A 13240-nucleotide genomic window follows, 5' to 3' on the forward strand; every position below is an offset into this window, starting at 1 on the left:
GATCTGCAGCCCCCCGGCTGCTGCCCGCCGCCCCCCCCCCGCGCCGTCAAGAAGTGCCGCGCCGGGGGCAGGGACGGGGGTCCCCCTCCCCGAGCCGGCAGGGCCCTTGCTGGGGGCTTCCGCCACCCTGGCTCTGGGCAGGGGCTTCTTCATATTTTTTTAAGAAAATTTAAATGGAAAAAAAGTGGAAAATAAAGGAAAAACACTGGAAAAACAGGAAAAGCGGTGGAGTGTGCTGATCCCATACCCCCACGGCGGAGCGCACCGCCCACCCACTGCCCCCGGGATGGAGGGGGACGGGGGAGCAAGGAGGGGGGGACGGGGGCAGGGGTGGGGGCGCGGGGGGAAGAGGAAGGAGGGACAGGGGTGCGGGCGGCGCCGGGATCGGGGTGCCCTCGGCTGGGGGGAGGGCTGGACCTCCAGTTTCCCGTCGGGCCCCGCGACGGCGGCAGCCCCTTGGCCCCGCCCCGCCCCGGCAGCGCTCGCGCGGCGGGGCCGGGCCGGGGCGGGGCCGGGCAAGGATCGGGACCGGCGCCGGGACCGGGACCCGGCCGGCACCCGCCTGGAGCGTGGACCGCGATGTGGCCGCTCCGCCTGGGCAGGGTGAGTCTCGGAGCTGGGAGGGGGTGTCCCAGCGCCCGGGGGGTCCCGGTGCCCGCGGAGTGCCGCTGCCTGGGGAGTCCCGGTGGCCGGGAAGTGCCGGTGCTCGCAGGGGGCCCCGGTACCGGGGGGGGTCCCGGTGCCCGGGAGGTCGCTGCCTGCGTGCCCGCTTCTCCCGGCCTCCCGCCCGCCCCAGCGCCCCTTTGCAGCCGAGGGGCGCAGCTCTTGTCCGGCGCGTTTCGGGACGGCGGCGCCTGGTCCCGGCGCTCCCCGGGTTGGGCAGCGGCACCCCCGGCCCGGCCCGGCCCCCGCCCCCGCGGACTTTGCGTCCGTCCCAAAGTCCCCGGGTAGGGGCAGCCACCGCCGCCGGCCTTGGCCCCTGCCCGGCGACCGCGGCCCCGCGGGTGATGCAATGGGGCGGCGGTGGTTACATCACCCGGGACCGAGCACCGGGCACCGGCGGCAGCGTGAAGGGGGGGGCACAGTTCTCCTTCCGTGCCCGCCGGGACCCCGGGTTGAGGGGAGTAGTGGGGCCCCCCCGTTGTGCACGGTGCTCCGTGGGGGTGTGCACAGCGGGGGGGCCCCCGCGGCGTGGCTGCACACATGCACCAGCTCTCAGCGGAGGCAAGATGCTCCTGCCCCAGCCGTAGGCCCGGGAGACCTTGTGGGGGGTCCCCATGTGCCTTGTGGGGACCTTGGGGGTTCCCATCTGCCCATCCTGGGGGGTGGCACCGCTGGCTGGAGACAGAACACCGGGGTCTTGCTCCTGGCACTGTCACCTGCTGTTCCAGGGGCACCTTGGGGGTAAGGGGGCCTGGCACCTGCCTGTGTGGGATCGCAGCCTGTCTGCCCCCCCTCTCCTGTGCAGGCCCTGCAGCGATGTGGTGGCCAGGTGTCCATCGGCAGCCAGCGGGCACAGCGCAGCACCGCCACGGCGGCTGCCACCGGGCACGTGGCCGGCTGGACGGGGCAGGAGAGTCTGGCCGAGAGCGACCCTGAGATGTGGACCCTGGTCCAGAAGGAGAAGGATCGGCAGTGCCGGGGGCTGGAGCTCATCGCCTCTGAGGTGGGGTACAGGGTGCTTGGGGCAGGGGGTGGTGATGGTTCTGGGGGACCTGTGCTCAGGTGAGAGCTCTGCTGCCCCATCTCTGACCCCCCTTTTCCCCCAGAATTTCTGCAGCCGGGCAGCACTGGAAGCCCTGGGCTCCTGCCTCAACAACAAGTACTCGGAGGGGTACCCTGGCAAGAGGTAAAGAGGGGTAGCAGGTTCTGGGGGGCAGGAGGGCACCAGTGGCATCAGGGGTCCTCCCGCAGCCAGCATTCGGCTGCAGGAAAGGTTAAGGGAAGCCCTGGGGCAGGAGTGGGTGCTTCTGAGGGGAGGCTGTCCTCTCCACTGAGGTCTCCTGTGGGGCAGGGTAGGAGGCTGTGGGGCTGGCAGGGGGAAGGCCCCCTGCAACCATCTGCCTTCTTCTTCAGGTATTACGGGGGAGCCGAGGTGGTGGACCAGATTGAGCTGCTGTGCGAGCAGCGGGCTCTGGAGGCATTCGACCTGGATCCTGCCCGCTGGGGCGTCAATGTTCAGCCCTACTCGGGGTCTCCAGCCAACTTCGCAGCCTACACAGCCCTGCTGCAGCCCCACGACCGCCTGATGGGGCTGGACCTGCCCGATGGGGGCCAGTACGTAGCAGGGTGGGGCAGCCTGGAACCTGCTGCCTCATGAGGGGCCCAGCCTGATCCTGTGCCTCTGCATTCCCCTGCAGCCTCACACACGGGTACATGTCGGACATCAAGAGAATCTCAGCAACATCCATCTTCTTCGAGTCAATGCCTTACAAACTTGATGTGAGCCAAAGGGGACAGGTTCCTGGGGGAATGGGGGATCTGCTGGCCAAGCTGTTGATCCCGGCAGTGCACCTGGGGTGCCCAAGCTGCTCTGCCATCCCCTGCCTAAGCTGCTCTACTCTCCCCGTGTCCCAACTGCATCCCGGTGCTGTGGGGTGCTTGGGAGCTGCTTGTGGTTCAGCCAAATGTGCTGTGCTCAGAGCTGGAGGCAGGGAAGTGCATGTGCCTCGGTAAGCTGTCTGTCTGTCCATCCCTCGCAGCCAGCCACTGGGCTGATTGACTATGACCAGATGGAGGTGACAGCGCGGCTCTTCCGTCCTCGTCTCATCATCGCCGGCACCAGCGCGTATGCCCGCCTCATCGACTACGCTCGCATGAAGAAGGTACGGGGTGGCAGGCTCCATCCCAGGTGACGGGAGCTCTTGTGCCTGCAGTGGCTCGAGGGCAGTCACAGCCTACTTGCAGCCGCAGGCACAGGGACAGCCCCATGACTCCCCGTGTCCCACATCCCCAGGTGTGCGAGGAAGTGAAGGCATACCTGCTGGCAGACATGGCACACATCAGCGGGCTGGTGGCAGCCAAGGCTATCCCGTCGCCCTTTGAGCACGCAGACCTGGTCACAAGCACCACGCACAAGACCCTGCGTGGTGCCAGGTGAGGGCTGCGTCCTACCACCCCCTCTCTGGGGAGGATGCCTGCCCATGGCAGGGGACCGCAAAGCAGTAGTTGCGTGTCATGCCGGGGCCAGAGCTGAGCAGGAGAGACCCACAGGAGGGTGGTAGTGGTGTCGGCACTGCCCCATGGTGCAGAGGCGCTGAGCCCCTGCCATGGGGCAGCGGCAGGCAGGTGGGAGGAGCGGTGCCATCTCTCTCTTGCTGCCAGGTCAGGACTGATCTTCTACCGCAAGGGTGTGCGCTCGGTGGATAAGAAGACGGGCAAGGAGACGCTCTACGACCTGGAGGACAGGGTCAACTTTGCTGTGTTCCCCTCCCTGCAAGGGGGGCCCCACAACCATGCCATCGCTGCCGTGGCCGTGGCCCTCAAACAGGTCTGTGCTGGGGCAGTGGGCTCAGGGCTGGGGGCAACCCGGGCCCTGTGCTGACATGGTCTCCACCCGGCCAGGCCAGCTCGCCAGCTTTCCGCCAGTACTGCCAGCAGGTGCTGAAGAATGCCAAAGCCATGGCGCAGGCCCTGCTCCAGCGCGGGTACACCCTGGTGTCAGGTAATGCCTCCTTCCCCGTGCTTTTGGGGACAAGGAGGGACAAGGCTGCAGTAGGTCGCAAATGGCACCGCTCGGTCTCAGTGCCCCTAGGCAGCAGTGGGGAGCGTGGGTGGGTTGGGGGACAGAGAAGGGGGTGCAAGGCAGAACAGGGCTTGGGAGGCGGCACGGGGGCAGCGCTGCAGAGCAAGGAAGGAGCTAGGATTTGGCGATCAGGAGAGGGGGTGGCTGAGGGTGCTCGGGGCTGGCTGTCATTCCTCACCCCTTTTCCCTTGCTCCCCAGGTGGCACCGACAACCACCTGGTGCTGGTGGACCTGAGGCCCAAGGGCATTGATGGTGCACGGGCTGAGCGGGTGCTGGAGCTCGTCTCCATAACTGCCAACAAGAACACGTGCCCGGGGGACAAGAGCGCACTCACGCCAGGAGGGCTGCGCCTGGGTGAGGGATGGGCCCTCCTCGGGGTGGGGTGGTCTTCCTCCCTCCATCTAGCCCCTTCTCTGGGGGGGGGAGGTCCACAGGCTTTCACCCCGGGGCATCCTCCCTCTGTTTCACCCCTCTCTGCGGACTCCACGTGGGAAATTCTCCAAGCCAGAAACTGGCTCCAGAGGCGTGGGACCCCATGGGGGTCAGGACTTGGGGAGCCGCTTGGTGGGACTGGCTTCTGCGGATGGTGCCCCCAAGCAGCTCCCAGCCCTGATGATGGGCTCCGTCCCCCAGGTGCCCCTGCGCTGACCTCCCGCCACTTCCACGAGGAGGATTTCCAGAAAGTTGTGGCTTTCATTGATGAGGGCATCGCGCTGGCCCTGGACGTCAAGAGCAAAACCAGTGAGTGAGCGGGGGGCCTCTGTCTCCCTTCTCCCTGGGTGCCAGTTGGCACCTCTCTGTTTGGGGTGCAGGGACTGCACCCTGAGCTGGTGCCAGCCTCTCCCCTTGCCTGGACAGGGAAGGGACTGCTGTAATGTCGTGTGTCCCGTCCCCCATGTCCCCCCCATGTCCGTGTGTCGTCTGGTCCCCGTCCAGTCCCCCCCGCCCCTTCTCACCGGCTCCCCCTCTGCCCCCAGGCAAGCTCCAGGAGTTCAAGACCTTCTTGCTGCAGGACGCAGAGACACAGCGCCGCTTGGCTGACCTGCGCCAGCGTGTGGAGACCTTTGCTCGTGCCTTCCCTATGCCTGGCTTTAGTGACCACTGAGCGGGGGCTTCTGCCAGGCCAGGACTACCTGGGGGCAAGGGGAGGCTTAAAACCACCCTCTTCATTCCCCCTTCCTCTTTGTCCCCCAGCAGCACCTTTGGCATCGGGCGCTCGCTCCCCGGGCTGGGGGGTGGCCTACCTGCATTCTGCTCTCAGTGTTAGGGTACAGAGACCCCCCCCCAGACCCTGAGGCGGGGAGAGACCAGTCCTTGCTCCAGCCTCATCCCCTCTGTCCAAGCAAGTCTTGCACTTTCGGGGGGGGGTGCTAATAAAAGTGGGGCAGAGCTTGCCTGTGCAGAGGTGTGTGGGTGCTGAGCCGGGGAGGGAGAGGTCTGTGAGAAGGCATTGTGGGGGACGGTGTCCCCGGGGCCCCTCAGCACCATGCCAGGGTAGTGAGGGTGGATGTGGGGCCCAGACCCCCGGGTCCTACTGCCCATCGTGTTGCCTTAATGTCCCCACCCCTTCTGTCCTGCTCTGGTGCTTCGCCCAGCAGGCTCTGAGGGGGGGGGGGCTACACTGAGCCCCAGAGCGAGACAGGTAGGGTGGGGGGCGGTGGCTCAAACTGCCGTCCCTGCTGTCCTGCTGCTGTGGCGTGCAGAGCCATCAGTGAGACCCTTTTGCCCCCTCGCTCCCCGCAGCACTGTCTGGCGGGAGGGAGCCCAGCCCCTGGAAGGCCAGGCAGCTGCCTGCTCCCCTGCACGTCCCGCTCTCCTGGGTCATCTGTTCCGTATTTACTGGCTATGAGTTTTCCCACATGGCCTTAGCCAAACCAAACAGCACCAGGCAGGACTCCCCTGCCTCTGGCAAAGGCCAGGCCCCTGCCCCATGGCACATAGCCTGGAGGGAGCAGGGGCTGCCCATGCATGCAGGACACGCATGTGCATCTGCATGCATCTGTGTGCGTGACCCCCCCCCCGTCCACCCCACCCAGCTCTTTTCCTCTCTGGAGGGGCTGGATCAGGACCGGGGTGCTCCCTGGGCAGCCCCTGGGGCCCTGGAGCGTGGGAAGAGAGGAAACGCAGCACCCAGGGGCCATGAACCGCCACTTCCAGCAGGATGTGAGCCCCCACCCCAGCCTTCGTAGGGGTGTTGAATGTCTCCTATGTTTATGGGCCTGGGAAACAGCATACATAATCCATTTTGCTGCCCTGCCCTCCCCCCCCCCCCCCCCCCGCCATCCCCAAATAATTTATTACTGTCCTACACATTCAATGCAGGTGAGATGTGATGGCAAGCAGCGTGCCAGGCAGGGTGGGAGGGTGCAGGGGCACTGCCAATGGTGGTCACATCGCTCCCAGAGTAATGTAGTTTATTGTGGGGGGTGCAGCCCCATGATTTGGGGGTGCTGAGGAAGCAGTCAGGCTTGTGTGCGCAGTGACCGGTCATGGAGCCAGGAGGGCTGGGGAGGGTTGCAGCCGTGCTGCCAGGGGGTGGGCATGCTCTTCCCTGCCCCAGCACAGCAGTGCATCCCTGGGGCAACTCAGAAACTGGGACGGTCCTTCTTGAGGCTCTTGTAGTCAGTGGAAACTGCCAGAAACTGGAGAAGGGAGGGATGTGAGAGGGGGTTGTGTATCCCGTGGCCGTCACTGCAGCCTGGCCTTGGCTGCGGAGTAGGGGGACAGTGCTCCCCTCCCCAAATCTGAGCACAAGGAGCGGGAGAGCTCATGCACATCTGCTCCAGGGCTGATGCCGCCTCTTCCCCTTCCCCGAGGAAAATGCGATGCCTTGCCCTAAACATGGCCATTCCCCCGCCCCAGAGTGCCAGGCCCCCAGTTCACCCAGTGCTCACTTTATACTGGTCCGTGGGGCTCAGCTTATTCCAGGGCTCAGGATTATTTTTTCGATCCCAGCTGCGAGGGGTGATGGGGCCATCAGCACCTGTAAGGAGGGTGGGGGAGACAGGCCCCCCCCAGCCCCAATCCCACAGACACCCCCCTCCCATTTTACCCCCACTAGTGCCCCCAGCCCTGGTTTTCAGCAGAAATAATCCCAGATGCCATCATAGCCTCACGCCCCAGTTCTGCTGTGGTTGGCAAGGTGGGGGGCTTTGACCAGGTCCCTCCAGCCCCTGGGGTGAGGAGCTGGCTGGATGGACAGCCCTGCTGCGGGGCTGCTCCCAGAGCACCCCTGCCCAGGCTTGTGCCACAGCCACGGTCTGACTCACCCAAACCGCAGCCTGGCTGCCGCCCCAGCACAGAGCTGGCCCACGAGCCACTGCACCGGCTGTACGTGCAGGGGTGCACATCTGCCTGCCCCCCCGCCCCCAGCCGGCACCTCTGCAGGCACTGTCCTGCTGCCCCCCTTCCTGGGGCGGAGGCTGCCTTCTGGCTTCCCCAAAAGCCTCCCCACCCCGCCATGAGCCCCCAGCCTTCACTCCCTGTTTGGTGGGGGCACGAGCAGGGAAGCTGCTGCCTGCCCTGTTGTGCATGCCTGCTGTGAGCAAGCAGGGACACAGCAGCCGTGTGCAGCACTTGTGAGTGTGCAACGCTTGTGAGCATGCAAGCCAACTGCACAGCGTAGCTGCTGTTGGTCAGATGAAGCCTTCCCAGAGAGGACATGTCCTGTCCTGTCCCAGGAGGGGTTGTGGAAGGCCAGCGAAGCCGTGGGATGGGTCCCTGGAGAGAGCAGCTCACGTCTCCCCCTCTCCCGTCCCCCTGCAATCCACTGGTGTTGTCCAAGAGCAGAATTTTCCATCTGGGAAGATGCACACACGTGCATATGTGTGCGTGCGTGTTGGGGGATGGAGGGAGGGCTGTGCTGCAAATGCAGACCCCTGGAGCTGTTTAATAGCATTAATGTGCTGTGGGGGTGCTGCTGTTGTTTTATCCCCCGCTCACACACACACGTGCACACCCCTGCACTTCCACCATCAAAGACAAGGTGCCTGGATCTGCTAATTGCTGAGCTAAGTACCCTGGGCAGCTGGCGTCAAATTAAATCAATGAGCGTTTCACCGGGAGCAAACAAATATTAGATAGGCATTAGACAGCGTGGGGCTGCAGGGCCTGTGGGCCACTGAGCTACAAGGGAAAAAAAACCCACCAGCCTCGTGTGCCACAGCATGCCTCTCTGTCCTGTGCCAATCCATCCACCCTCTATTCCTCATCAGTCCATCCTCACATGTTGTCTCCCTCTCCCTTCTCTCCCTCTCCATTCATTCTTCCACACTGTTTTTATGCCTGTCCATCCCTTCCTCTCTCTCTCCCCATTCCTTCTGCAAACATCTATCCCACTGGTTTCCCATTCCTCTGTCAATCCATCCCTCCCCACACTGTCTTTCCCCCTCTCCATCACATACTGCTTTTATCTGCCTCGTCATTCACCCATCCATCCCGCTCCCTCTGCCGTCCCCGTCACCTCTGCATCTCTCTCCCGCCCGCCCCCAGTTTCACAGCAGCTGGTGCAGCGCCCAGAGCAGCAGGTTGAAGGGGCCCTTGTCCCTCCCACCCCCAAGCAAGGAGAGGGCAGATGGTGCCGCAGCTTCCCTCACCCTCTCTGGGCACCTCTGCACCTGGGTTTGGCTATCCCCCCCGCCCGTCACACTGCTCACCATGAAGGTGTCAGAGTGCATCCAGGTGCCTTGTGCACCCCAGCACCCGCCCGCCGCACCCGCCCATCAGCCCCCCTCAGCTCCAGGGGCGCAGGGCGAGTGCCCGCGGGGTACCCAGGCGCACCCTGACCTGTACCTGACGTCCGGGCTGTACAGGGCCAGCCTCAGCAAGTACAGGACAGCGCTGCCCAGGCCGACACTGATGAAGCCAATGAGGGGAATGAGCTGCAGAGAGAGAGAGAGAAAAATGAAAAATACCCCAATAAAATGAATATTTATCAGGCCGACTGGAGAGTGAAAGGGAGAGCTGACACACCGGGAGATTTACAGGGGAAATATGGCAGAGCAATCCTGTAGCTGGGCTGCGATACACAGTGTAGCTGTCAGCTTGAGTGACTGAATTAAAAGAGGGAGAGAAAAATCGGCTCGTGTTGGAGAGGAATTGGATTTGGAATGAGAAATCACTTCCCCTCCACCTGCTGCTGCCCAGCGCTGGCGTGGCTGGCGCAGCCGCAGGTGAGGGCCCGGGGGCCCCGTCCCCGACATGCATGGTGCCCCGGGTCACGGCCTGAGCCTTGGCTAGCGATTCCTCCCTGCAGGGCTTGGTCGCTGCCCAGCGCAGGGCTGCAGCCTGGGCAGGGTTTGGCCCCGAGCCACGCCGCCCACCTTGGGCAGGCTCTCCGTAACCCCGCAGCTGCTGCCCCCCCTGCGCCCCTTCCGCACCATCTCCCAGTGAAGCATGAGATGAGGCGGGTTCGGTTTGTCTTCCCCTGTGCCTACAGCAGGGATGGACTGGGACACGCTGGGGCCAGGCATCATGCCGGTGGCCAGTGGCCGAGCAGCTGGGTCCAGAGCAGTTCTCAGGGACGCGGTGACAGCACAGCATGGGAGGGGGCACTCAGCAACCCTCCCGGGAGCTGGCCCAGCCCCGCAGCAGGCATCCCTGTGAGCAGGAGGTCCCTTCGCCCCCACTTCGTGCGCACAGGGCCTTTCATCGTGCCTTTGCAGGGCAACCAGCTCCATCTTCTCATCTCAGCTCCCCCCCCCCCGCCCCCCCCCCCGCTCACACTGCCAATCCCCCAGTGCCCGGGGGGATGCGGCCTCAATCCGAGCCGAGACGAGGCTGCTTTGACCTCCCCCAAATTACCGCGGCCCCCACGCTGGGGAAGACGGTGTGAGCATAATGAACCTCCCGCCAACCCATGCCCCTGGGAAGGCAAACACGGCCGGCGCCTCGCAGTGCCCATTAGCAGGGAGCGCAGAGCGGGGGCCGGCAGCGCCGTGAGAGCCGTGCACGCCATGCAGTTCGCATTGCCAACACCTGAGTGCCTGGGTTATATTTGCAGTTTTGCTTGGCAGCTTGAGCTCTTAGCAAGTGCCTCCGACCCCCCACCCACCCACCCACCGCAGTGACTCAGTTTCCCCACTTGGATGAGCCTGGGGGGGGACAACTCTAAAACATGAAGAAAAGGGTCTGTCCAAACCCCTCTGTTCTCTGCCAAGCACCTCAATGACCTGCACGGGGGGGGGGGGGGGGGGGGGGGGGGGGGGGGGGGGGGCGCGGGTCTTGTGGGGAAGACACCCAGGCAGTCAGATGTGTCCCCCACCCCAAGCGCTGCCTGCCCAGACTTCAGTCCCCGGCTGGACCCCGCCATCCTCTCTCAGTGCCCCCAGCACAGCCCAGCTCCTGCTCGGCAGTGCCCATGCCCAAGCCAAGCAGTGCTCCGCACTTGCGCCAGCTGATCGAGCGCCTGGCAGATGCCAGCGCCAATTCAGGAGGTTAGAGGCATCAGCAGATAATGGTCTTTTGCGCCGCGTGCGGCTGCGTGCCAAGAGGATCTGGCAGTAGCCGCTACCCAACCGCGCCGGCTAATCAAGACGAACTCCACAGCGCCGGGAACTGCAGTGTCTGTTGGAGGAGATTTGGGGCGACGAGTTCGTCTCACCATCTGCTGCTGACACCTTCTGGGTAATTAATGCCTGGGAAGAATTAAGGGTAGGGGGAGCTGGGGGAACCACTCATGCAGCAGGTGAGGGGCTCCAGAGCTGCAGGTGCAGGCAGTGGGGCCTGATCCCCCCCCAAGACACGCACAAAAATAAACAAGACCTATCGATAGCTTGACCTTAAGTGTATGGAGAGTTAAAATGCTGCGTGAAGCATTTGCCCTTTAACCCCGATTATGGGGACCTGTTGGGAGCGAGGCAGGCGCCACCGTGCTCCCCGGGACCCCAACTCTGCTGGCAGCGGGGCCAAGCCCCCCGGCCAGGCATGACCTGTCCCCGCCACAGGCTAGCTGCAGCCCTAGCCACCACCCAGCACTTGCAAGTGACCTGTCTTGCGAGCTGGTGCCAGCTCTGCCGAAGTGGGGATCTGGCCCCGTTCCTACTGCTCCAGCTACAAAAACAGCAGGAAGGAGAGAACAAATGCGTGAAGGTGCTGCGTGAGGCGAGGTCCCTGTGCCTGGATGAGCGCCTCATGCCAGGGTGCGGACGAGCATCCCCTCCCATGGCAGGACCATGCGCTGAGGTGAGTAGACAGGGGGACACAGTGCCAGGCTCTGCCCAGTGCCCAAAAGGCGCTCACTGAGCTGTGCAGCCCCCGGACCGCCACGCCGGGCAGGTTTTTATCCTGCCAAAGCTCCCGTGCTTCACTGCCACGGTGCTCCACTGGCATGCCGGGGACATTAATCACTGCCAGGCAAGCGGGCAGCTGGGTGTGCTGTGGTGGGAGAGTCTATTGCTAGGTGAAAGTGCTGATGTACCTGCCTGGCACGAGCTGCAGCTGATCACGTGTAATGGATGACATGTCAAAAATTGCCCCAGCAACCTCTGCCAGCAATAATCCTGCTTAACGGCGCCGGGCACATGCCAGGCACTTCACGTACAGGCACCAGGACCGCTCCCCCTTTACACGTACTGTTTGGGGGTCTCTCTCTGTCCACACAGTCCTCTGTTTGACAGCTGGGGAAACCGTGGCAAGCCACGGAACAGAAAAGCCCCAAATCCCCCCTGTTCTGCACACAGAAACACGCAGCAGTGCCACAAAGAGAGCACAGGGGCCCTGGCTCGTGCTGTCCATCCGTCCGCTCTCACCGAGGGCGTGAAAAGCACCCAGCCACCCTGGCTGCCTGTGCCCTCGGTGCTGGCAGCATGCAGGCACCCACCTTTCCCTGGAAGAGCCCAGCCCCAGGGTGCCTCCTGCTCCAGCCCTGGACTGCCCTCCCCTGCCCGAGCCTGCCGGCGAGCCAGGCGTCGGGATGCTCAGCCATGGCTCATCATCCTTTCCAGCCTGGCTGCTCTACCCGCCCCCAAACCCAACTGCCAAAGGCTTACGTGACTTTCAGCCCGGCGCTTGCAGCTCATTAACCCTCCCCAGGCCACCAGCCCCTGCCAGGTCCCCAGGGAGGGCACTGGGCAGTGGGGACAGGCAAGGGGGGGGGCTGGGGACCCTCCGACAAGGGCCAGGTCCCTGCTGCGGAGCAGATCCAGCCTGGCAGCAAAAGAGGCCCGTGCTGGCAGGACACTCACCCAGCCGCCACCGTCTTGGAGGTTTTGTAGTTTATGAGGGTTTAAGCATCTTTGTACACAAACCCCTCAGCTTGAAACTTTGATGGCAGGGGACAGGGATAGATCTGAGCTGAAAGGATGGGAGATGGAGCTTCAAACCTGGGGCTGCCGGGGCGAGTGGAGAGGGGGCTTGATTTCCATTCCCACACCCCCCCGCAAGGATGCCCCCGGAGCAGGGTGTAGCAGGGAGGAGGACATGGAGCAGCACCCTTCACCCAAGCAGCTGCTGGCAGGCACGTCTGTCGGGGTAAGTAAGCCTGGGTGTGCCTAAGAGTCGACATGCCCGAAGCCCAGCTCAGCTCAGCAAAGGAGCCCTGGCTCCTCGGCAGCGGGTGGTCTCACTTCTCCTCACTAAAGGAGGGCTGGGGACCACCAGGACCACCCGGCTTACCTGGAGGATGTTACGAGAGCCAGGAGGACAGTGTGAACGGGAAGCTGGCAAGCAGGGACAGCCTGGGAAGGCACAGGGAGGGCAGAGGAGCTGGACCGGGAGGCTGAGAAGGGGTTTGGGGAGTGGGAGGAAGAGGGGTCTGGCAAAGGGCAGAAAGGGCAGAGGAGGGCAGGAGGAATGGGAAAGTGGGAAGGAGGGAGAACGGTGTGGGGAAGCGCAGGGTCCCTGAGGCATGTGGCGAGAGAAGGGCAACTACAAGCCCGGAGGGACGGGGGCTGCGGAGGGCTCCCTGGGAGGAGGAGAGGGCAGAGGGTTGGGGAAGAACTGGGGGTCCCTGCAGGGAGAGGGTGTGGGGTGACTCACTCCGGGGTGCCGCTTGACATGCCGGGAGAACATGCCTCCGAGGAGGGGGCCCTTCATGGCGAGGGTATGGGGAAGGTCCGGCTGCGATGGCAGGTTCCCGAGTGCTGTCCAAGGATAGAGGGTGGGCAGGAGATGCGAAGGAGGCGTCTGCAGCAGGGATGGGAGGGACGGGGCGGGACGGGATGGGATGGGGATCCCGGCCCAGGGACACCGCAAGCTGGAAGGGGAGAGGGAGGCTGAGGATCAGGTCCTGAGCCCCAGCTGCACCCTGCCCCTTCCAGCCGTGATGACTGGGTTAACAACGGGTTTGGATGCCTGAGGTCCCCGCATGCTGTTGCACCCCAGACCACATTCATGCCTCAGTTTCCCTCTCTGTACAAGGGGCCAGCCCCTTCCTCTACATGCAAATCCTTCACAGGTTGTTCCGCACCTTCCTGCCAGGGCGAATGATGAGTCGTGTGATTTGTTATGACAACTTTGCCGATGTTTGCTGCCTCCCCTCAGCGCCCCCCTCCACC

General features: G+C 64.0%; 2 protein-coding genes across 4 annotated transcripts; one reads left to right on the plus strand and one right to left on the minus strand.

Annotated features, from left to right (window-relative positions):
* Positions 1 to 579: 579 nt before the first annotated feature.
* On the plus strand, positions 580 to 5140 carry SHMT2 (serine hydroxymethyltransferase 2). Its single transcript, XM_059832790.1, has 12 exons — positions 580 to 603; positions 1469 to 1666; positions 1770 to 1849; positions 2077 to 2277; positions 2361 to 2442; positions 2703 to 2825; positions 2957 to 3096; positions 3325 to 3490; positions 3565 to 3664; positions 3945 to 4100; positions 4380 to 4487; positions 4724 to 5140. Exons 1-12 carry the CDS (start codon positions 580 to 582, stop codon positions 4849 to 4851), a joined length of 1506 nt encoding a protein of 501 aa, XP_059688773.1. The 3' UTR covers positions 4852 to 5140.
* Positions 5141 to 6138: 998 nt separating this feature from the next.
* On the minus strand, positions 6139 to 12816 carry NDUFA4L2 (NDUFA4 mitochondrial complex associated like 2). 3 transcript variants are annotated; one of them, XM_059832824.1, is made up of 5 exons: positions 12723 to 12816; positions 8538 to 8626; positions 7806 to 7871; positions 6641 to 6701; positions 6139 to 6388 (listed from the first exon to the last, which is right to left on the minus strand). In XM_059832824.1, exons 1-5 carry the CDS (start codon positions 12777 to 12779, stop codon positions 6332 to 6334), a joined length of 330 nt encoding a protein of 109 aa, XP_059688807.1. In that variant the 5' UTR covers positions 12780 to 12816; the 3' UTR covers positions 6139 to 6331. The 3 variants fall into 3 exon arrangements, with proteins under 3 accessions (XP_059688807.1, XP_059688809.1, XP_059688808.1); XM_059832826.1 differs by lacking the exon at positions 7806 to 7871; XM_059832825.1 differs by lacking the exon at positions 7806 to 7871 and having other exon boundaries at positions 8532 to 8626.
* Between the last annotated feature and the right edge of the window lie 424 nt (positions 12817 to 13240).

This window comes from Gavia stellata, chromosome 36 (assembly GCF_030936135.1).
Source record: "Gavia stellata isolate bGavSte3 chromosome 36, bGavSte3.hap2, whole genome shotgun sequence".
In the NCBI taxonomy this organism is placed as follows: Eukaryota; Metazoa; Chordata; class Aves; order Gaviiformes; family Gaviidae; genus Gavia; species Gavia stellata.

Bases quoted from the DNA above. Each gene is read 5' to 3' on its own strand.
- SHMT2 (XM_059832790.1), top strand. From the start codon at position 580: ATGTGGCCGCTCCGCCTGGGCAGG. The intron at 1,850-2,076 runs GTAAAGAGGGGT...CTTCTTCTTCAG, and splicing joins GAGGGGTACCCTGGCAAGAG to GTATTACGGGGGAGCCGAGG. The intron at 2,278-2,360 runs GTACGTAGCAGG...ATTCCCCTGCAG, and splicing joins GACCTGCCCGATGGGGGCCA to CCTCACACACGGGTACATGT.
- NDUFA4L2 (XM_059832824.1), bottom strand. From the start codon at position 12,779: ATGAAGGGCCCCCTCCTCGGAGGCATGTTCTCCCGGCATGTCAAGCGG. The intron at 8,627-12,722 runs GTGAGTCACCCC...CTCTCTCTGCAG, and splicing joins ATGTCAAGCGGCACCCCGGA to CTCATTCCCCTCATTGGCTT. The intron at 6,702-7,805 runs GTGAAACGCTCA...CACCCCTCGCAG, and splicing joins CTAATATTTGTTTGCTCCCG to CTGGGATCGAAAAAATAATC.